We start from the raw sequence: 24,379 nt of genomic DNA on the forward strand, positions 1-24,379 counted from the left end.
AGCTGGGTCCTTCTTTTAGCCACAGGAGGGTGCTGGGCTTAGGGTAGGGCATCTTTCCTCTCAGAAGCCCCATGCCTTGTCATCCAGTGATGGCTTGAACAAAATGGGGCTCTGAGATAATGGTGCAACTCCTTGGTCCTCTGTTCCTCCTGTCTTCCTGGAGCCCCGGTTGGCAGGAGACATTTGGGGAATCAAGATTGAGGTGTGTCCTGCCCTATCCCAGAAAGCAAGGCCAGGGCTCCAGACGCCCCACCCCCACCCCTTCTCCCAGACAAAGCTCTCTTTTCCACTGCTACAAGGCTCTGTCTTCCACTGCTATACCTGAAGGCAACCCACTGCCTTGATAGGTCCATGATGCCATGGAGTCTTGAGGGACCCAACACCAGCCTGAGCTGAGGGTATGAGGAAGGGAGAGATGGGCAGGCAGGAGGAACACTTGTTTCTTTTCATGCTAGCAGGATCCCCTACTATTTTCCCTGAAGCTGAGGGAGAGGGACCTCTGTTGAGAACAGGAGCAATATCACATGGGAGAGCTTGGGTTTGAACCATCAACTCAGTTTCCCTATAGTGCTTGTACACATCAAGTCCAGCTCCTGCCTAAAAACCTTATGCTGCCCCAGAGCAACCCTTGACCCCCCACGGTTCCCGTCTGTGTCCCCTGGCACCTACCCCAGGCCTCCTACTCTCTGTATTTGGTGTTCTCTTAGCTTCAGAGCCACAGCTGGCTTTTCAAGGCTGTGCTGAGCCCTGACTCCCCCCAAGCTGCCTTTCTTGCCCTCCACCCTCCAGCAGTCAGCAGCACCCTCAGCCCCTGTAGACAGCTGGCTGGTCCTGCATGCCTTACCCCTTTGTGGCAGTGTGTACACCAGATCCCCTCCTAGACAGGGACTCCCCACCCTGGGAGCTCAGATTCTTCTGTCCACCAATGCCAGGCATGAGTAAATTGGAAGCTCCAGTTGGTTACATTGTCTGTCCTCCAGTCCTAGGTTCTGCCTACCCATAGTCCTTCCTCTGTGGCCTCCAGGAAGCCAGAGCACCCCCACTTCTGTGGTGTTCTATCCCTCACTTCCAATAGGTCCTCACCCTAGTCAGCCCTTCCTCTGGGCAGAGCTGAGGCTGAGGTCTTCTCCCAGCTCCAGCTCTCCTAGGCCCCAGGGGGTTGAAACAGGTCCAATGTTGTGTCTTCCTGTCCCTCTGACTGGGGGACTGGGTGCCCTGTGGCCTCCATGCAGGGGCTGCAGTGGCTATGTCCGAGCATACACCCTGGATCTTGCCCATTGTGAGGGCCACAGCCCTTGATGGCAGCTGAGAAAGCCCAGGGCAGGGCCTGTGTGGGCTGGGTGGCTTGGGTGGGTGACAGCAGATGGGACAGTCAGTCGCTGAGCACAGCCCCCGGGAGCTCGTTGGTGAGTGTGTGCCAACGCTCAATCCTCTTGTCCTTGTTCTTCAGGCAGTCAAACCAGTGCTTCAGGCGCTCGCCCTTGGCATTGATGCCCAGAACCACTCCACCTATGAAAGAGGCCAGAGGGGCAGCCAGGGATTCAGTGACCTAGTGTCTGGGCTCTCCTTCCTGCCCAGTTATGGGTGGACATTTTCTGGCTTTCAGCCACAACCTGCCCACCTGACCCAGTATGATGTCATATTCTTCCCCTACCAGGGACCAGAGCAGTCTGGGGTAGTGTGCCCACATCTTAGGGACTGAGAAGGGAAGGAAGGGCTACACGGCTCACTGTGCACCAATGTCACACCCACCAGAATTTGTGGTCACATGGGCTCTGAAGCCAGCCCCAGGTGTTGACTGTCATCACTCTAGGTCCCCCACCAACCGCTGTGAGCCGTTCCCAGGCCTCCTCCCCTCTCTGGGCCTGTCTCTTGACACATGAGTACACTTTGGAGAGTGTCCGAGGTCCCATTCACTAGGGACAAGTGGTTCTTGGACCCATATCTGCCCAGCACAGGCACACCACTAAGGAGTGTTTCCCTTGTATTCCTTACCAATGAAATCATTGGATTTTCCAATGTCATAATCCCAGACAGTGACCTCCAGGCTCTTCTTGGCCAGGTCCCCATGCTTGATCTCATAACAGAACTCCTGCTGGCCAGAAGAGGGTGTTAAAGCCACGTGGCTGAGAAAGGTCTGTGATGCGCTGAAGGATGGAAGTGGTCAGTGTGCGATGTTCTAGCCAGTCTGCCTGCTTCTGCCTGATGGGGGACTAAGCAGGTCCCACCCTCCATCTGCCTTCCCTTCTGTCCCAGAAGCTGGTCCTAGGTGCTGTGAGATCCCTGGCTGCAATTAATTGTCCAGAACAGAATCTCTGCCATCCTTCCCGCTTGTCCTCCGGGTCTGGCCTTGCTTCTTAAACACCTGCTGTCCCCTCTGCCTCTGAGTCCCTGGTCATGAGTCAGGCCTGAGGTGCTCTATGAAGTCGAGACCCCCAGGTCTGGGTGCCACTCTCTGCTCTGAGGACCTGGGCACACACTTGTCCTGTCTTCCCTTTAGGTATTGTGCCATGACCTTCTAATCTACAAAGTTCAACCATGAGAACTGTGCAGCTGAGTTCCAAACAGAAACTGCAAAAAAGTCCCATAATATTTTAGTAAGTCTGTGGTTTTCTGTTGACTGTATTCACAGCCGTCCTGCCACACCTGCTTGGGTGTCTTGAATTCTCAAATCCCACCTAAAGAGTCTTGCCATTTTCCTCACACCTCCCTTCCAACCCTGTCATCTAGAAGGAGCCGCTCAACTTTCTATTTTTCATCACTTCCTCCATCAACAAGACCTTCGAGAAGGTTCGTTAGTCCCGTAAGCTTCTCTATTGCCTAACAGTCTGGTGGAGTCTTAGCCACGGCTGGTGGCTTTTCTGGCAGCTGCTCCCCACCCTCTCTTCCCACTTCCCAGTTCCTACAGTGCCCCCTTTGAAAACCAGGCCCCTCCAGACCCCCACCCAGCCCAGGGGAGTCCCCCAGTCCTTATGAAGCCCAGCGCCCCCAGCCCAGCTATACCTCATTGAACTCTGGGTTTAGTGTTTTCTTTTTCACCGCGGTCTTATGCTTGGATTTCTTGTCTACATCTGGCTTCAGGTATCTGGAATGATAATTGGGGACAGTCAGAGGCTGGGGAGAGCTGTGGACTGCAGATGGTCCTAACATAGTGCTACGGGGCTCTGCCCTGGAGAAGCATCCCTGACTACCTTTGTCCTAACCCTGGAGTTCCCAGTCTGCCCACCTGTGGGCAACACTGAGGTGGCTGCTTAGTTACCCAAGCACACCACTGTCCCCAGAAGAGGGTGTTATCTTTTCTCTGGAAATCTGAATTTTACAAAGCTCACACCTCCTACAGGAAAGCCAGTTTTGGAAAGCAGAGTTTGTCCCTCTGTCAGGAATTGTCATTTTTGTTTTGTTTTGTTTTGTTTTAGCAGGGGGTAGAGTGGGGAGGATGGGGGACATTGCAGTGCTTGACACTGAACCCAAGATCTCATGCATATAAGGCAAATGCTTGACAAAACTGTTCTTAACTCCAGCACCAAGGGCTAAGAGCTTAAATATGCCTCCCCCATTTATTAAGAATTCACACCACATAAACTCCATTCTTCTCAGGTGTAAGATTTGGTTTTTCAGTGTATCCCTTGAGCTGGGCAAGCATCACTCCTTTGTTGGAGTCTTGAGGAAGATTTTCTTTTGACAGTTATCAGGAATAATTCCTCCAGGCAGATGGTAGAGCTCATGACCTTCCTTCCTTAGGCTCCCCTCCTCCCCTACCCTGAGACAGGGTTTCTCAATGTACCTGTGGCTATCCTGGAACTTGTTCTGTAGACCAGGCTATCCTTGAATTCAGAAATCCACCTGCCTCTGCCTCCTGAGAGCTGTGATTAAAAGTGTGTGCCACCACTGCCTGGCCCCTCCTTAGGTTTTAATCCACCCTAGGCCCAGAGAAGTGGAGTAACTTGCCCGAGGTCACATGGCTGGCATGAATGCTGCTTGGAAGCCAGGCTCAATCTCTTTTCTCCATGCCTGGGAGGTCCTTCACAGGCTGGGATGCAGGAGGCTCTGAACTCTCTTTGCAGAATCTCCCACCCTGTCCCTGCAGACAACTGTGTGAGATGCAGGAGGCCTCTGAACTCTCTTTGCAGAATCTCCCACCCTGTCCCTGCAGACAACTGTGTGACAAGTGCCTTGTTTCTGCTTAGTGTGCTCTGCTCAGTGGTTGGCACTGGGGCCCTCAGCACAGTAAACGACTAGATTCTTAGAAGTTTAACATGTCTAAATGCATGCTAACAAGAGTCAAGCCTCTTGTTTTTTGCCAAACTTCAGCCTTGGAAAAGCTGAGTGCTGTTGTTTAAAAATCCTTACTGGAGGCCTGGCAGGCTGCTGGGTGTTGTGGAACAATTTTTTCTGTATGCTGTGAAGATGTGTTGCTCTCATTGGTTTAATGAAGAGCTAAAAGGCCAAAGGCTAGGCAGGGAGAGATTAGGTAGGACTTGCAGACAGAGAAAGAACTTGCTGGGATGAAGAAGGGCAGAGTCAGCTGGACAGTGGTGGCGCAAGCCTTTAATCTCAGTACTCAGGAGGCAGAGGCAGGCAGATCTCTGTGACTGTTTCACAGAGAAACCCTGTCTCAAAAAAACAATAAACAAACAAACAAATAGAAGGGCAGAATAACCAGCCAAACACAGAGGAAGCAAGATGTGCATAAGACGAGGTAATAAGCCATGAGCCACGTGGCAGCACGTAAATTAATAGAAACGGGTGAAGTTATGAGTTAGTTAGGAACAAGCCTAAGCTAATGGCTGAACATTAGTAATTAATAAAAAGTCTTTGTGTGGTTATTTTGGACTGGCTGGTGGGACAGAAAAGTCTATCTACAGCTAGGGGATTCACACTTGCTGCCCAAACACGCCTGTGTGAGTGTGGACACTCCCCTGATCTCTGCCTGGAGCACACATAGTAGGAGAGAAAGAACTCCTATAAGTTGTCCTCTCTCCTCTGCATGCATGAACATTTGTTTTCAGGCTCGTAGGATGGTTAGGATGACCCTGAACTCCTGATCCTCCCGCCTCCACTTCCTAAGTGCTGATATTACACAGGGGACCACCACATCCAGCTTCAAGTTGAGGTTCTGTTAGATATAAAATACTGGCTTGTTAAAGACTGCCAAGTACATGTTAACAAAGGTTGGTGGTAGGGGAGAGAAATGAAGATGTATAGCGATAAACACTTTTGCATTTGTTATTTGTGACATAGTTAGTCTTGCTGTATAGTCTGGCTTCCCTGGTACTCAGTGTGTAGCCCAGGCTGGCCTTAAACTCCCTACCCTTTGCCTCTGCCTCCCAAGTGCTGCGATTTCATGTGTGCACAGCCTTGCCCGGCTTACAAATTATATGTTAATGACAACTTTACACACAATCATCCAAAATTTAAACATCCTACATGCCCTTTAAGTGGCAAACTGATTAACAACGAACCCATGCTTTACATACACGCCGAAAGCTATGCAGCTGTATCAAAGATGGAGTCTCCAGTGTAGACACTGTGTGGGTAAACCTTGGACAAATCACTCATTGCAGGTGAAGCCCGGCCTAAGGCAGAATCCATCTGATGTTTCATGTGAAATCTGGGAGAGGTGATTCTACTGTCATAGACAAACAATAGGCCAGACAGATGCCCGGAGCTAAGGAACTTCTGGGGCAAGAGCAAAACAGCTGGCTTTCTGTACCCGCTGGTCCTAGACCCTTAGATTCAGTCAACTGAGAGTTGGATTTGGTGGTACATTCCTGGAATTCCTTTTCTCGGAAGGTAGAGGCAGGAAGATTACAGGTTCATGGCCTGCCTGGAGTACTCTCCACCCCCCAAAGAAAAGAAAGGAAGAGGACTGGAGAGATGGCTCAGAGGTTAAGAGTGCCGACTGCTCTTCCAGAGGTCCTAGTTCAATTCCCAGCAACCACATGGTGGCTCACAACCATCCGTTATGAGATCTGGTGCCTTCTTCTGGTGTGCAGATATACACAGAAGCAGAATGTTGTATACATAATAAATAAATAAAATCTTTTAAAAAAAGAAAAGAAAGGTAGAAACTTTACCTGAACTGACCCTCTCTAGCCTTTCCTTGTCATTACTCAGAGATAGGTAACAAGTATTGACAGGATCCCAGTGGCAGGGAGGAGCCCCGAGCTGTGAAAGCATCCTGCTAGGGCTTCAGTCAGTTTGCCTGCCCAAGTTAGCACAAAGGGAAATCCCAGGTTCTGGGTCTCCCTTCACATGACCTGGAGTTGGAGTTCACCCAGCAGATTGACACTGAACACGATTTAGAATGTTCATGCCATGTTGGTTCCGCATCTCATTTCTGTCTGAAGAGAAATGTAGTGTGACAGGTGGAGGTGACAAACTCGCTGACCTTCCAATCCTGCTGCTCCACGCCTCCCTGTCTCCACTCAGGAATGCCCTGCATGGTTTAGGAAGTGCAGTGGCCCTCAGTGTCTGTGGAAGAAGGAATGCAGGGCACATCTGTAGATGCCCAAGTCCTTACATTAAATGAGCTGGCATCTGCACAGACCCTGCCACAGCCTGTCGTGGACTTCTGAGTTGTCATTAGGTCAAGTGTAATACGTAAGCCATTGAAACGCTGCATACGTGGCCATTAATCTGTTGCTTAGGGAATAATGACAAGAAAAAGTCTGTACATGCTCAGAAGATTTTTAAACTTGGTGTGTTTATGTGAGTACCTGCATATGTGTGTGTGTGTGTGCACCATGTATATACCCGGTGCCCTCTGTGACCAGAAGATGGTGTCAGAGCCCCTGGAACTGAAGTTACAGGAACTGTGAGTCAAGCTGAATTCTTCCCCAAGGCTCCTCTCTGGAGAGTGTCCCCATGACTTTGGATGACACACCATTTGTGAAGAGCTCCAAGCACTGAGGGTGGGTTCTGTGGTACCTGTCCCCTTCTCCAAAAGGCCACCCACTTCTGCCTGCCTCTTAGATCTCTGAGTGCAGCCTAACCCAGCCAGGTCTACTCTTGCAGGGCCCAGGCCACTGGTAACAAACCCTAGCCTGTCCCGAGTTCTACTGTCAGTGGTAGGGAGGGTAGACACAGGGCTGGCCACACACAGGAAGACTTGGCAAAGGTCTCTTGCCAGCTCCCCTAGTCTCCTGGCACTGGCCCTGCCTCCTCCTTTAACTTGCTTGTGAGCCTGGATCACCAGTGACCTGCATCCCTAGGCCCTAGGTTTGCTCTCTGGTACCCACACTCATGTGTGGTGGTTCACACCTTCAAAGGCAGTGGTCAGGAGGCAGGGGCAGCAGGATCTGGAGTTCAAGGTCATCCTTGGCTACACAGCAAATTCAAAGGCAGCCTGGAATACATGTGACCATGTCCCTTGTCACCAAAAAGAGATGACTATTCTCTCTCCAGGTGGGTGATCCTTCTGCAGACTTCAGTTTCCCCACCTATGAAACGGAATGGCTGCACTTAACTCCAGAGTCACAAAAGGCACATGGAAGAAAACACCCTGGTGAACCCATTGCTCCAAGGCAGCCCTCTTAAGTGTTTGTCATGCTGGGCTCCAGCCACGTAGCACTCTAGTTCTTCCTGGTGAGCAGGGGAGCCAGGCACAGGCCTGGGTGCACACTCACGTTTTCACATAGGGATCCGAGTAGCCGTTAGCGTCCATGGCGGCCAGGTGTGCACATCGTACAATGCCCACCAGCAGGCCCTGCTTCTGGGAGCTGTACTTGAGTGAGATGAGGATGCGGCCTCGCTCCTCCAGGGACTTGTCCTCTGCCTTGTCCACCTGTAGGAGAGGGTGGTCACTCTGCTGTCTTTGTCTGCTTCCACCTTCTTGGAAGCAGTGAGGCTGTCCATAATCTCACTCCTCTAGTGTCTACTTGCTGATGCTCAGCTAGGCTTGGGCACACAGAGATCTATAGAACCCATTTTACATCTCTCCAGAAACTGTTTTTGCCTACAGCAGGAGAAGTGAGTGGCAGTGACAGAGATGGCCTGGTCTGCAGGGCCTGATGCATTTGCCACCAGGGTAGGAAATCTGACCCCCAGCCTGATCTGCCTTCTTCACGCTCAAGCCTTCTCTGTAGACTTCAGCTCTGAGCTGGTGCCCTCCTCCATGTCTTTGCTCAGTTTCACCCACTCGAAGAAATTTTGCAGGGTGGGTGCCCCCCTCCCAACAGCCTAAAAGACAGAGCTTTGCTATCTTCCGGGCGCCTTGGCTGGGAGCCCTGTGGGAAGATGCCCAGCCCCTCCCACCTCAGGGTGAGACTTCAGCTCTAGGCTTCCACATCCCATCTCTCCATGTCCTGACAGCTGGAGTCTCCTCCATTTCCCACTGTCCCCTAAAGTCATCCAGACATGCAGTTAGGAGCCCATGTCCCCCGAGGGACCCTTCTCATGATCTGTCAGGCTCTTCTTTTATAGGCTCAGCCTTTGTCTGCAGCTGTGCTCTGCTTGGGACTGACCCAAGCCCCCATGGGGCCAGGTCCAAACCTTCTTGGAGATGACAGTCCTGTGAGGTGAGGAAGGGATGCCTGTGACCCACAGGCCTTTCTCCGAATTTCATGGCTAACTGATCCCAGCGTTCACCCTGAATTCAAATACAGCCTTGGTATCCTTCTCAACCCAATGCTCAGACGGTCATGACCAATGGTGCAGGTGTGTGATTCTGGGCTCTGCATGGAGTATATATGAGCAGGGATGGTTCCAAAGGCAGATGACATGATCATACTTTAGACTGTTTCATTTGACCACCACTGAACCAGCTATTTGCATAGAACAAGTAATGTAGAATATAAAATCTAAAACCACCAAAATGCGTCCTTACAACCAGAGTGGCTATCCCAAATGTCACCCCTGTGGTCACTGTGTATCTCTAAGCTGGCCAATGAGCAACATGGTAAATTCAGTGGCCAAAGTATGCCTCAAGAATACTCACAATACACATGCATCCAAATTCACACACATGTACACACACTTACACACAGTGTGCACGTGTGTACACACTCACACAGTGTGCACACATGTACACACACTTACACGCAGTGTACACATGTGTACACACACTTACACACAGTGTGCACATGTGTACATACACTCCCTACTCATTTATGCATTCATGTTCACAGAGAGTCTTGGGTTTTTTGTTTTTGTTTGTTTGTTTTTCAAGACAAGGTTTCTCTGTGTAGCCCTGGTTGTCCTGAAACTCACTCAGGACTTGGCTGGCCTTGAACTCAGATCCACTTGCTTCTGCCTCTCAAGAGCTGGGATTAAAGGTGTGTATCACTACGCCCTGCCAGTCTTGTTTATATCTGAGGTCAGAACTCACGGACAACAAAGCACCATAGGAGCTGGTAGTGCCTTCATGGTGGGGGGGGGGAGTGGGCCATTTGGAAAATTTGGGTCACCCCTGGCAAGTGATTAACGTATCAGCAAAGATTCTACCACTACTCCTGCACCTGAGCAGAGAGAGTGACATGAGAATATAGCCTGAGAAAGGCTCGCACAAAGGCAGTGTCTCAGCCACAGAGTGGATTCTTAGGGCTGGGCTTAGGCCTAGTTTGCTGAGTGGCCATGTCCCAGGCTCCAGCCCCTGCCAAGCCTGGTGTACAGGGGTTCCCTTGGCTCAGGGTTTGGGGAGGCAGTCATGTCCAGAGCATTAGGTGGTGGAGGGCTTAGCCTGTCTCTTGGCCCTGAGCACTGGGGCTCCCTTAGACTCTGCCCTTCAGCCCCTATAAGCCAGGTAAAGGAGAGGTAAGGAGAGAAGGTGGGCACAAGAGGGATTGGAGGAAAGCAGAAACCAAGACTCTGGGAGGGCAAATTAGTGCCGACTTCTTGCTGAACAATTACAATGTCTAGGAAAGAATTGCCCTCCGGGCATCTCATGGCACTCCCCACCTAACAAGTTCCAATTGAGTTGTGCCTAGTGAATGGCTCCCTCCTCCATCTGGGCTCCCAGGCCCCAGACCTGGAACTGCCCTGCAGCAGGCCTTTGTTCCCATCCAGCCCCCATTCTATCAGGTTCTTGGCTCCAGCCCTTCCCTCCCTCCTCTCTTTGCTTCTGGCCATTCTGAGCCCAGCAGGCAGGGAGCCGCCATGCCCTGCTTTGTGGCACAGGCCTGTACTCTTAGCTACTGAGGAAGTTGAGACAGGAGGCTCAAGAGTTCACTGCCAATCTGGGCTACAGAGCAAGTTCAAGTCCAGTCTGGGGAATTCAGCAAGACTCTTTCCTATGAAAATTTAAAGGGGGTGGGGAGATGGCTCAGTCAAGTGTAAGTTTGGATTCCCAGCGTCATTGGAAAGGTGGGCATGGTGGCACAAATCTGTAACCCCATCACTGGGGGAAACAGGAGAATCCTAGCTCACTGTCTAACTAGACCAGTTAGTGAGCACTGGGTTCAGTGGGAGACCCTGTCTCAAAGAATGAGGTGGAGAGCAATTGAGGAAGACACTCCGTGTTGAATGCAGGCCTATACATTCACACATCTATCCACTGCGCTTGGCACAAACGCACAAATTTACAATTTGGAAAAGTAAAATTTAAAAGGTCTGAGGATATAGCTCAGTGGAAGAGTGCTTACTTACACACACAAGGTCTTAGACTTAACCCCAGCACTGCTGGAATTGTTACCTTGGCTTAGCAACTTCCATGGAAGGTGAAATAATTCCCTGCCACTTCTGTGACGTCCCTCCTAGGCTTGCCCCCTCCACTGTGCTCTTTGTTCCACAAATTAACCCTGCTCCTGTGCCATCAACAGGCAGCAAGTCCCTTCCATGTCCCTGCAATGGTGCGAGAACATAGCATCGGCACATAGTAGACGCTCAGTAAACTCTCATTTGGCTGGGGTGCCGGAGCCTTCCCCCCACTCACCGGCAGCTGCTTCTCCAGGCAGATACTGAACGTCTTGGTATGGTTGGGCTTCAGCTTCTTCAGGGGCACTCGAGTCTCACCGATGAACTCATTGTGGCGGAATTTGTCCTCATCACACACGGAGATCCTGGGGGCGATTGGCTTCCACAGTCAGTGGGAATTCATAAGTGGTGGGGTGTTCCCGGGTGGGGTGTAGGCACAGGGGCCCTCACCCACCTCAGGGTCTTTCGGATCATGTCCTCATCCGTGATCCCGTAATAAGTGAGGGTCTCGTTCCATGTGGGGTTCAGAGTGTTCCTCAGAGTTTTTGTTCTGAGTTTATTTGCCTGGAAAAATAGAGTTATCTTATTGGTCCTGAATGAGTGTGACCTAAAGCTGGCCAGCCTGCTCCCTCCACCCATGGAAACACTATCCGACCCAGTGGAGGGGACCTGAGGCAGAACTTGAAACTGACAGTGTTAATTAGCTAATTTAAAAACAGCAAGCTTATTGGAGGCATGTGAGTGGCCCCTTTAGTAACAGAGGTCTTTGATAGCAAAAGATAGCCAAGAGAGACAGGACCAGCAGCACAGCGGGGAGCTCAGCTAACTTCAGACACAGGTCCTGAAGTAGGCAGCCTCTAGTTAGAAAGGAAAGAAAATGACTGTCCCCAGAATGGACGGGCTGGCATCTTGACTTCTGGTCCAGCCAGTGCAACCTGTCTTGCTGGTTGCTGACCAATGGAACAAGGAGACGATGGTGTGTTTAAATGGCTAAGCTGTGGGAATTTGTTGAGGTGGTCACAGAAAGCTAATGTGAGCAGTATCCTGATCCCAGGCCCCGGTGACAACAGCAGGGTAGAGGTGATGACTGTGGGGTGGTTCTGCATGGGGTAGGGATGTTATTATAAATGTAACCTGGATACATTCTCTGGGGCCCACGTAGAAGATAGGTAATGGACTCATGAGATCCCAGGGAGGCATGAGTGCCAAGTCAGGCCATGTTTGGGGCATAAACCCTCACCTTGCTGGCTCCAGGCAGCAGGTGTAGTTTGACGTAGGGATCAGCCAGTCCATTGTGGTCCATTGGCTTCAGGCCCTGAGCAGAGACCAGAAAGGATGAGAGTTGAGAGCAAGGAGACAAAGGGCCTGCTGACTGGGCCTCCTCCCTGACATCTCCAGGGACCAAACACTGCTGGAATAAGCTCCCCTCCCCCACATGTTATCCCCAGGCCCTTTCACTTTCTACCTTCTTGACAACTGAACCCAGACAACTGACACACCTCACTCTAAACTTGGTGAGTCTGGTCTCTCTTCCCACTTTCTGGACACCACTCCTTGACCCGTCTTCCTTTTCTGACCCCAAATCTCCATGGTTTGCCAAATACTCATCCTCATGCTCCTTGTGGTAGCTGGGAAAGCACTTTGTTACAAGGCTGGAAGACCAGTCAAGACTGCATTTGCTAGTTGATGTCCCTAGAAGTCACAGGCTGCCTGCCATGGAGGGCCCTTCCACAAGATGGCACCCCTTGCTAACTTTGATTTCAGTTGCCAGCACAGGAATGGACAGCTCAGGGGAGGGGGACCAGCAAGGGCCTCAGCTAACCTTCTGGGAATTGTGTTTACTCCTTTCAGTGGTGTGGGCCCACAGGGGCTGGGGAGGCAGCAGAGGTGTACATGGCCTACATTCCAGATGGGTGAGTGGGATGGCTCAGCTTCTGGCCAGGTGCCCCAAACCTTTCTCCCAGGGCTTGGAGGAGCTTCCAGGTGGGGCACCCACCCATTATTTCTCTTCTGCTTGGGCCCAGGCCCAGGTTTGGGAGTCAGCACAGCTCAGGCACGTCCTAGTTAGTGGACCAGGCACTTCACCATCTCAGCTTTATCACAGGCAGAGGTAACCATTCCCACATCTGCAGGGTTAAGGGGTACAACTTCCCTCTAAGATGCCAGGGAAGTAGCTGGGGTAAGGGTGAGGATTTAAGCCAGGCCCAGAGCTACTGGGGCTTGACCTGGAGGGAGTGTGTGTGTGCTTTGGTGACAGTGGCCTTTCACGCCCAGCTAGCTTTCCCCTGCTAGCTCCTTTAGGGAGTAAAGAGTAGTGTCCTGGGGGAATCTGGTGGCCCAGCCTGAGTGGGTATAATTGAGGCCTCCAGTTTTATTTCTACAATTCTTGCACACTTGTCATGTTTACAGTGTTTTCACTGTTTCTTTTCCCTTGTAGGTCTTTGTCCCAGGAGATTAGCCAGAGATTGTGTGGGTCTCACTTCTGAGGCCCTGGGAAATCCACAAGGGCTGGCTAGGGCAGGGGGTAGCTGCCATGCTAGGATAGCAATGACACCTGCTCTGCCCTTTGGATCCCCAGCCTGTGATATGGTCCCTGCTGTTACTTCCATACCCTTCTACCTGGCAGGTCCTTGGACATACCAGAGGGCCACACACTGGGCTCAGCCAGAGGCTGAGTGACTGTTCCAAAGGCTGTGGCTCTGGGGTTTTTCCGGGCACTGTTTGGAGGTGGTGCCCTAGGTCCACCTGTAGATAGTTGCATCCACTGGCACTCCCTGGCTCAAGCAGCCTTGCTGGCCTTGAGTCTGGGGTCTGCCCTGCAGCATGGCAAGGTCTCCCCCAAGCCCATATGCACAGCTCCCAGGAGCTGACTGAATCCAGGAGAGGGGGCAGGAGGCTGAGTTCACCCAGAAGTAGGAAAGATCCTATCAGCTTATTGTGTTTCCAAAAGATAAAGACAGATGCCACCGTCTCAGAGAGGGGCAGAGCAGGGGCTGTATGGGATGGTCCTACTAGCACTGAGGGGACAGGAAGTACAATAGACTCCCCTCAATCCAAGTTCTTATGGTCCTGCACTGTCCAGACGTTACTGTTCTTTAGGCATTTGGGACTGGAACCTTCTGGATAGTCAAAACTGAGCTTTGACTCTTTGACAGTGCTCGGCCTGAAGAAGAGGGACAGACAGCAGCTGGTGAGATTGTGCACAGGGACAGAAACTGCATGACTTTGTACCTACAAGGTCCCTGGAGACAGTGAGGATGGGCAGCTTGGGCTAGGCAGGGAGAGGCAAGGGGAGACAGGAAAGGAGTTTCAGTTTGGCAATCTGAAAAGGCTGGACAGTGGTGATGTAATACAGCCATTTGAGTGGGCTCAGCATTCTGCTGCTAAGTTTCACATTTTTAATATTTTATCACAATTAAGAAGTAACTCTGGGCAGTGGTGGCGCACACCTTCAATCCCAGCACTTGGGAGGCAGAGGCAGGTGGATCTCTGTGAGTTCGAGGCCAGCCTGGTCTATAGAGCTACACAGAAAAACCCTGTCTCAAAAGACAAAAACAAACAAACAAACAAACAATCCAACCAAACAAAAAACTAAGAAACAGCAAGTAGGCTGAGCAAGCCAGGAGGAGCAGCACCCCTCCATGGCCTCTGCATAGGCTCCTGCCTCCAGGTACCTGCCCCAGCTTCTCTGGATGATAAACTACAAGCAGGAAGATGAAATAAACCTTTCCCTTCCCAGGTCGCTTGTGGTCAGTGTTTTATCACAGCAACAGAAAATTAGTTAAGACACCAGGTGAGCGTGCAGCCTGGGAAGTCCATATTCCATGGATTCCCCAAGAGGCTCTGTGTGAGCTCCTCTTCTGCTTACACTCTGGATCCCCTTTGGGGCCACAATATTTCTCAGGACTGTCCCCTTTTTTTGTAGACATTTACAGAGGAAGAACAGGGCTACCACCTCTGCATACACCAGTACCCATGTAAATCTGTGCACACAGACAGAAAGGCAGACAGACAGACAGACATATATACACACACTCTACACTTGAAGCAGGGAAAAGGCAGCAGGAAATTCAGGCTTTGAGATGGGGAGGAATAGCTGGGCTCCACTAGAGTGGTCTGACAGCTGGTCCCCAAGCAAGGACAAGCTCTGCTAAGCCAGGAGGTGGGGGCGGGCTCTGCCTGGTCCTGCAGCCTGTCTCCACCTCTCCAGGCTAGAGTCACCAGGAGCTCCTCTCTGTTCTCTAGGCTATCACAGCCTAACGGTGCCAGTGGAGTGGGCAGAGACACAGGGTGAAGTGACTGGTGACTGGGACTTCAAGTTCCCAACCTGGGCCCCAAGCCCAATGTAGACAGTTCTCACACTTGCCCACGGCCATCGGCATGAGTGACCCAGGTATGTCATGGGTTGTCCCTCTAGGCAGGCACAGCGCCGAGGGCAGCCCCTCAGTGGTAGGGTGGGAACAAGCACAGAAAGATGCTGCAGGTGAGGGTTGCTGGGTGAGGCCTAGGCCTGGCAGCACTTGGAAGCTACTCTATGTGTGCTGGGCTGGCTCAGGCCTTCCACAGCCCTACTAGGGTCTCTACTGGCCACATAGGCCCTTACCTTTCTGGAAAACATCAACTTTGGCACCTTCCTCCCAGAGGGAGCAGTGTGAAGGGAACAATACGGTTGAGAACATGGAACAGACACAGGTTCAAGAGCAGATCCGCAGAGGAGAACAGGGGATAGGACCCGACCAGGTCACACTGGGTCTGCAGATGTTCATGACTCCCCTCAGCAAGGCTCACAGGGCCTCTAATGCTCAGGCTCAATGGCGCCCACCCTGCCTGGAGCCTCCTCTTTAGTGGCACCTAAACTTTCAGCATAGTAGTTGCTTAGGGGCTTCAGGGAGCCTTAGGGGTCAGAACTTTGGAGTGGGGAGACCCAGAGATGGTAGCATCCATCCAATCAATCCCTCCCCCCCACACACACTGCAAGATAGGTCTCTACTTCCCCGCTTCTTCAATGACCCCTCCCAGGCTCCAAATGCTGCCTGGCCCTCTGCAATTCCTGCCCTGTCTCTTTCTGAAACTCCTTTCCCCAAATGCTTTCCTGGGTAGGACCACTCTTGGAAGTGGCTGCTGCACCCCTCATAGCAGGGACACCAGGAACCCTGAACAGAAAGGATTGGCAGAACCCTGCCCCCTTCCCGAGGCTTGAGCTCGGCTGGCGCAGGGCCTACCTTGGCCTTGCTGATGGTGCAGTGCAGTGCGTTGTTCTCCTGGTCATAGAGCAGACTGAAGTCCAGCGTACCCAGGGCAGCTATGGGAGAAGGAGACGAGGGTCATGCAGCAGCTGTATGGCTGGAGCAGCACCCTCCCCTGGCGGCTGCGTTATCATTACTCTATGTGTGCTTATTTGCACATGTGTGTGCACATACACATGCCAGGATATGCATGTGGAGGCCAGAGGACAGCTTGCAGGAGTCATGTTGGGTATGGAGCTTTAACTAGGGTCACCAGAACTGCCAGCGGTATCATCTCGCTGGCCCAACAGTCACATTGCTCTCAAGATTAAAAGATTTATTTGGCCGGGCGTTGGTGGCGCACGCCTTTAATCCCAGCACCGGAGAGGCAGAGGCAGGCAGATCTCTGTGAGTTCGAGGCCAGCCTGGTCTCCAGAGCATGTGCCAGGACAGGCTCCAAAGCTACAAACCCTGTCTTGAAAAACAACAACAACAAAAAAAACAAAAAACAACAACAACAAAAAAAGATTTATTTGGTGGTGTCTTCTTTTAGTCCCAGCACTTGGGAGGCAGAGTTTGAGGGCAACCTGGCCTACAAAGTGAGTTCCAGATTAGCCATCTTAGTCTACAAAGTGAGTTCCAGGTTAGCCAGGTTAGCCAGAGCTACAAAGTGAGATCCTGTCTCAAAAATAGACATATAAATAAATACAATTTATTTGGAGGAAGAACCATAAGGTAAATATGTCTATCACAGTCCTCAGAATATGTGAACATGGGGGGCTGGAGAGGCAGCTCAATGGTTAAGAGCGCTGGATGATCTTCCAGAGGTCCCAGATTCTATTCCCAGCACCCACATAGTGGCTCACAACCACCTGTAACTCTTGTTCCAGGGGACCTGACTCTCACTTCTGGCTTCTGTGGGCACTAGGATTACACTGGTGCACAGGCATACATGCAGACATAATAACCATATGCATAAAATAAATATAAGCAAATACACAATTTAAAAAAGATTATGTGAACATGAGTCTGTGGAGGAGCTGGTTTCCTGGTGCTCTATGGTGCACAGGTGACAATCCCTGACACAAACCCCAACACAACAGTCTCTGCCCCCATGGACACCAGCTGTATCCAGCTTCTGTCTTCAGGCTGCTGCACAAACTAAAAGGCAAATCTTTTTTTTTTTTTTTTTTTTCTAAATGGTTGGAATTAGTTAAAGCAAGCCAAAAAAAAAAAAAAAGTTACTGTATCCTGCTCAATGGCTGCTGAGAACAGAGCAGCTACAATGTAACAACCTCTTTATCTATCTCTCCCAATGAAACACTCAACCCTCAGAAGGACAACATCCTGCCACTGTTAGATGAGAAGGTTCAGGGATTCTGGGTGGATCACTTAAGTCCCACAATCACAACCAGATAGGTGGCTGGGAGAGGGACTTTCAAACCTCACTTTGCATTGCCTGTCCTATCCCATAGGAGTGCTATTGTGAACCAGATGGCTTGGGTCCCCGTCTCTCCCACAAGCAACAACACACAGTGGTATGAGAAGGCAGAGGACAGGCTCCAAGAGGCTGCAGGACCTGACCAGCCTGAGTGGATGACTGTTGATTGAGCCCAAGGTGACAAGTGACACTGCAGCTCCCTGGTCTCCCTGGCACTGAGAGATCCTAAGTGGGCAGTGACAAGCCAGCTGGGTCCTCATGCTGCTGCTCTCTCAAGAGCATCGATAAGTCCCCAAGGGCCAGGCAGAGAATGCAGCAATAACTGGGTTCAGCTGCCACCTTAGGAACAGTCACTTGCTACAGCTGTGGCCTGCCATGTCCTGAGGGTTCCCAGCAAGAGAGCCAGGGTCTGAGTGAGGGAAACTTTTGAAGTCCCCAGACAGCAAGATACACATTCTTAGATAGCTCCAAATCCCTGATTTGCTCCTAACTGCTGGACAGGTCACAACATTATCTGGTGAGCCAAGAGCCATGAGAGCTTCAAAAGGGACTCTGAGCCACAGTGTGCATTGGGCCATCAGGGGACACTTCTTGGAGGAAGTGATGCCTCACCTGGGACAGGAGGGACCAACAGATAGTAGTTGGCCAGTAGTATGAGGGACCTGGAGGGACAGCATAACCATAGGCATCTGGCATTCGGTTGATGGCTGAAGTGATGCTGGGATAAAGGAAGGGCCGGGACTCTGTCCCCATCAGGGTGCCGCGCTGGATCCTAGATGGCTTCTAAGTGAACAAGCATCTGAACTAAGCCTGCCTTTAGTAACAAAGGCAGGCCACATGATAGCCTTTGTGTCTGGAGGGAAGTGGGTACATCAAGGGCTCTTTGTTCTGAGAGACATGTGGAACTGTGTCAGGTTCCCTACATCCCAACAAGGTGATGTTCTTGTCTCTTTCTACAGTGCAGTTGTGAGTGTGGAAGAGGACATCTGCTGTTGCACGCTACAGCTCGGCATGTCTTTGCTGTGTGACTTCACACAGCTTTCCTCAGTTTCTTCATCTGCAACCTGGAGACAACTATAACTACCTCCTGGCATTTGGGGCCTGTCAGATGGTCATAGGAACAGCAGACACACTCTGATGATGCTTCTAGAGCTCTGAGTCTGCCCCTCTAAAGAGTTTCTGGAAGGGACTGCCCTAAACTGGATCACCTTCTCCCTGCCTTTGGTACAGAAGCGGTCACTTAATCTTTTCTGCATAAGTGGAGTCATTGTTATGACTACAAGGATTCTGCTGTGGGTCATATTCACAGCCAAACAGAGGATGTGAGTTGATTGCTCCACCAGGGCACTTTGCTTCCTCTTTCCTTTACTCCTACCTCTGCTAGCACAAACAGCTCTTTCTTTTGTAAACCAGGCAATAACAGAATTGTGTTCAGACTAAGAGTCCCTAGGTCTGGAGTAAGCTGCGAGTATGTTCCCCTAGTGGAAAATGCATGCGTTAGCAATGACCACACTGGGGCCTTTGCTACAGCATCCTCTCTCCCAACAGGTGAGTAAGTGATGATGCTGTTGGTGAGGATGCTACAGATGAGAGGATACCAGAACTGAGGATGCTGAGGAAAAGATGTTGTGAGTGAAGATACTGAGGGTGAGGAAGCTACTGGTGAGTATCTTCAGGGTTAGGATGCTGCAGGAGAAGATGCTGAGAGTGTGGATGCTGCAGGTGAGGATACCATGGATGAAGATACCGAGGATGAGGATGTTGCAGGTGAGTATCCTGAGGGTAGGGATGCTGAAAAGCACCATCGCCTTTACTGCAGCCACCCAGCCGAGCTTCTGCAATATCATTCTGCAGAGCTGATGGCTTCACATGATAGTCAGTTTGCATGGTGTCCAGTTCAGGCTACCCGCTCCTGATGACCTCACCCTGAGGACACTGCCTCAGGCACCTGGGGGACCGGCAAGCAGCAGATGGTCAGTGCTCATGGTGGAGCCACTCAAATGGCTTTGCTGTTCAGTCACTTCCCAGCAGGAAGGCTTTGGTGTGATACCCCATGTTACGGCACACACTCTGTGATGTCAGCCTGTGTCCCAACCCCAGAAGACAAGTCAGGGAGCATGCGTCTTGGGACACTGACATCTGTTACCACCACCAGCAAAGAACAGTGTTACTCAGTGTGTGACCAGGAAAGGACTGATGAATGTCTAGTGCCACTGAAGTCCAAAAAGAAATTCTACCTTGCCATTAGAAGCTTGGTCACCATTTTGAGAAACTGCATGCGTGGAGGAGCTGTCTTAGGGAACACATGACCCAAAATTCACCCTTTCCATGTGAAGAGAGGAGGCTCAGAGAGGGGAGTTGGCCATCTGTGGGTGGCCCAGCAGAACTGGGGAGTCTGCCTTAAAAGCCTCATGGCTTCCTGAAAGGTTTTCTTTACCATTTTGTGTAACTTAAGTCCTGAAGCTGAAGCTAGGGGGGAAAAAAGGAAAGGGGCTGGGGGCAGGGCTCAGCAGGAGAGCCCTTACCTCACATGAACAGGGTTCTTGTCTCAGCAATTGGGCAGGGATTCACTGCTAATCTGAAGGGCCTGAGCAGGGTGACAGTGCCTCAGGCGGAGGCAATAGCAGGCTCAAAGGACAAGAGAGAGTGCCTTTCTGTGAGCCCCAGGATCCTGAGGGCCCTGCCCTCAGAGCCACTCAGATCATGTGCGTTGATGAAAGTTTACATCTTTGGAAAAATAATGAAGGTTGGTCACTAATGGGCCTCTGAGAGTTGTCACCGGCTTGCTGATAATTATAGCGCTTTAATGGGGCTAATTCAGAAAGAATCAAGCTCAGGCCCCTGTTGCTTCCTCCAAGGCTGAGTGTTCCCCAGCAGGGCCTGTGCAGACAGGCAGCTGGCCATGGCCTTGGTCTGCACTTGAACTCGCTTGGCCCATTCACCCCTGGGAATCAGAAATCAGTCCTTTTTGTTTTGTCTTTGGGAGAAAAACTTCAGCCTCTAAAACAGTTTCCCCGGAGCCCGTGGATGGCTCAGTGAGTAAAGGTACTTGCTTTTGCAAGCCTGATGACCTGAGTTCAATCCCTGAGATACACATAAAAGCGGAAGCCCCAACTCCACAAAGTTGTCCTCTGACCTCTGCGTGTGTGCTGCGGCACACGTGCACCCATTCACACCACACAGGCACAATTAAAATTTTCTTACCAATTTTTAATTGATAAGAAGTCACAGAAAACTATCGAGGCTGATTTGAAAGCACTCCATAGGTGAGGAAACCGAGGCACGGCACTTGGTCGGCACCGTGGGGGAGGATGCAGAGGACTAGGTGATACATGTCTGCTTCACAGAGCCTAGAGACAGAGCTCAGACTTTGGGCATCTCTATTCCCTTGCTTCAAGCCATCCAAAAATTCATTGCATCCAAGACAAGATTTGGCCTCCTTGGTTTGGCATGGAAGTCTTCCTATACACTCACTTTGACCTCATCACTCTTCCCTTGTCTGTGTTTCTTACACGTTGGTTCCTTTATTGGCCCCAATACCCCCTTTCACTCTGCTAGCCTTCTTTCCCCTTCTTCCCAGCTTCAGAGCAGTGGCCTCTGTGGATGTTTGCCTCCTTATTCCTCACTGCTGGTCCTTTTGCTGGGTTTCTGTTAGCATCCCAAGACCAGAGGCTGTGTGTGGTCCAGCCCACGCTTGTCCCTCTGTGCCCCCTGTACGGTGCCTGACACACAGTTGGTATTGCACTGTTGAATGTGGAAGAATATGATGGACATCTGGCCAGAACAATACTGAGGCCCACAGAAGTTCTGGGTGAAGGAAGAGGCCAAATAAACCAGTAACTAGGGTCTGCCCATGCCCAGGAGAACCTTCCACGCAGACCCAACAATGGTTCCCCAATTCACCCTTGCTCCAGACCTCTGTGGGCACCTGTCCTGACCTAGCTGAGTGAGTCATTTGGGAACATAGACATGTGATGCAATTCTAGCCAATGAGACAAAAGGACAGGTCTCCTGGGAACTTCTAGGAGAGATTTTCTGGATCCTAGACATGACAGTAGAAAACGGTTTTTTAAAATCAAATCTAGGACCTTATTGTTATTTGTGATGCCTGGACCCACAGCAGCCACCCTGGATCATGAGGGTTGTCCTGTTGGACAGTAAGAACATCTCTGTGACCATGTTTTACATCTGATGTTCCTCACCCATCTGCCCTTGGTAATAGGAAATCTGCCCTGATTTTCAGCCCAAGAGGAAAGAGCTGGCTGAGTGGAAGGACTGACAGAAGCCTTGTCACCAGGGCTGCTGGGGGCTGCTCCAGTGTACCCTGGTGTCTGCAGCAGGACCTTTGCTTTCCGGATGGGCCGAGCTTCTCTGAATTGATTTCATGGTACTTGCAACCCAAAGCCTCTTAGTCACTGCAGCTTCAGGGTCTGGGCTCCCTCTGCAGATGGGCAGCAGGTAGCTTGGGACATCGGGAACAGAGGCCTAGAGTGATGCTGTGTTTCCTTCACTGGCCTTCTAAGCTCAGCAGGGAATGAAGAGGGTGTGTGTGTGTGTGTGTGTGTGTGTGTGTGTGTGTGTATGTGTGTGTGTGTGTGTTCATGTGCCCATGCTTGAACACTTTGCAGTAACCAGCAAAGGAGGGGTTTTTAAAGAGGAGAACAGGGCTAAGCAAACAGGCTGTTTTTTTATCCTCTGCTTGGACAACAGAGCAACCGCCCTCATTTCTTTTTGTCCGAACAGATAATCCAATAATTAGAGCAGCAAATAGCATAACCCTGGCTAAAGCCATAATGAACCATCTGGCTTGAATCACTTAGGCTTATTCTAAGGGATCTGGTTGTCAGAACTCAGAGGGTGCACAGCCTTGGGTACCAGGTAGAGGGTGGTCTTGCTCAGTGTTTCCTCACCGATGAGAGCCACAATTCTCATGCTCTTAGCTCGATGAGATGCAAACCTCCTGCCTCAACCTCATACCCACTTCCTCAGCATTGCAAACTTCAGGCCTCCTATCCACACTTTGTTAGTATGTCACAGTGAGCTGGGTGTGGCCAGCCCCCAGGATCAGTTGAGAAAGCTGTATCTAGGACCCAGCTCATGTGAGCCTCTCCCCAGCTAGGACACCTGTGGCTGAGCCCACAGACTCGGCATGGTTCCCACTGCACCACTCCCAGCTGAAACAGTATTGTGAAAACACGGTGGAGTTGACTAACAGGAGATGGGGCTTCTGGTTTGTTTTATTCTTTCTGGTGGGTTTCAAGATAGCCAAAATGATTGGGTTTCTCCCCTCTTGGCTATATATCATCCCCTGGGCCTCTATGGCACCTGGAGTATGGCTTGCAGCTCAGGCACAAGCTTCATCCATTTGCTCACTCCCCTGGCTGCAGGCTTTTCTGGCTGGAAATGGGAACTGCTTCCTATCCTTTCCTCTCAGGATGGTTCTGGATCCCAGGGGGCTGACTGCGGTCCTAGTTAGAACCTTCCCAGAGGCTAGTCAGCCTGGATCCTCGCACAAAGTGCCAGGAACTGGGCAAGGGAGTAAATCCAGGGCACAGCTCTGCAGACTTCAATAAATTATGCCCACCCAGTTTTCTGAAGCCTGCAGGACAGCAGAAGGTGAGGCTCCCCAGCCTCTATGCTTGGGGGTCCAGGCCTAGAATACACACAGGAGGCAGTGTTCCTAGCCAGGGCTTGATCCACCTCTGTTGATGGGCTCCCTGAAGTGAAACCAGATGTCTGTTCCCAGGCTGGCACTGAGAACTCCCAACCTCAGCTTTCAGAGACACATGTAATGCTGGGGAAAAGCCAGACCCTAGCTCAGAGGCCCGGGAGAACTCCCACCAGTGTTGCACCGAGGAGGGGCTGCTTTTGCCTTGGGGGAGCTGATGTGGGACCCCCATCCCCCACAGTCCCATAGCGCCCATGACTAGATTTTTGAGTGAATCAGCTTGGAGTCACAGCTGGGCTGGAGCTCTTCCACCGAGCGACCCCCACCCCACCCCCCAGTAAACCCATTGGACTCCAGCTGCAACCTCTTCCCTCCTTGGCTTCCCGGATGGTCCTTAGTGGGCCGGGCCAGGCACTCTCGGGGACTACACAAGACGCCAGGAGTGCTCTTGGCCTGGCTCGGAAGACCCTGGTGTCCACTGTCTCCCTGGGGCTCAGTCCCGGAGGAGAGGCCGCGGCTGGGGACCCTCCTGCCCCGGGGAAGCCGGCGTAACAGGTGGGGAAAGGTCCTCGGCCAGGGCCAGCGCCGCGGTGGGGTTCGCTGACGCTGGAGGAAAAACCGCCAAGGTTTTTCCAAAGGACAAGCGGACCGCGCACGAGCAAAGCTGCGGCGCGCTGCGGGCCGCCGGGCCCGCCCTAGCCGCCACAAGGTCCCCGGCTCGCCCGGTAGCCACTCCAGGAGGCTCGTAGAGGGCTCTGGGGCCGGGAGCCACCGCGCGGCCCGCAGCAACTGGTGTCTTCCCGGGGCGCAGCTCCGCCCTTCCCGGGAACAAAAGCCACCGCCCGCGCTGGAGCTCCTGGCCGGGAAGGGGTGCGGGGCGCGCTCAGGGGAGCGGAGGCCCGGAAACGGGGCTCCCCCAGAGGACGCCCCCAAACTTCCCAGCTCTTGTGTGCCGGTGTGCCGGGCGGCCGCGGCGCATGCCCTACGGGGACCCAGCGCGGGGAGGGGGCGCGCGGCGGGAGACTGGGAAACTTACTGCAGTCGTCCGACTCATAGCCGTCGGCGTCCGGCTCGTCCTCAGGGGGTTTGGCGGGCGGCCTCGAGGGGCTGGGGCCGGGGCTGGGGCTCGGGCTGGCACCGTAGGCTCCGAAGAGCTGGTCCACATCCTCGTCGTCGTCGCCGCGGCCCGCCGTCGGAGGGGCTGCGGGGGCCGGCGCTGGCTGCGGGTGGGCGCGCGGGAGCGTCCGGGGGCGCGGTGGCGCGGGGTGCAGCGGTGGGGGGCAGGCCCCTCGGGAAGCGGGGGAAGTAATCGGAGATCTGCTTGATGGGCCGGATGGGCCCGGGGCACACGTCGATGGCCATATGCTCCTGGATGCTGATGGTCGCCTTCTCCCCGCGCCGCCGGAGGGTCAT

At 52.1% G+C, this 24,379-nt stretch overlaps 1 protein-coding gene across 1 annotated transcript; it reads right to left on the reverse strand.

Moving 5' to 3' along the window:
* Positions 1 to 1,372: 1,372 nt before the first annotated feature.
* Positions 1,373 to 24,379, reverse strand: Doc2b (double C2 domain beta). The gene is given in 10 exon segments (XM_027426717.2): positions 1,373 to 1,509; positions 1,996 to 2,092; positions 3,004 to 3,085; positions 7,629 to 7,786; positions 10,871 to 10,997; positions 11,087 to 11,196; positions 11,873 to 11,947; positions 15,855 to 15,934; positions 24,003 to 24,147; positions 24,149 to 24,379. Coding segments are annotated over 10 exon segments (1,242 nt in total).

This window comes from Cricetulus griseus, chromosome 7 (assembly GCF_003668045.3).
Source record: "Cricetulus griseus strain 17A/GY chromosome 7, alternate assembly CriGri-PICRH-1.0, whole genome shotgun sequence".
Taxonomy (NCBI): domain Eukaryota; kingdom Metazoa; phylum Chordata; class Mammalia; order Rodentia; family Cricetidae; genus Cricetulus; species Cricetulus griseus.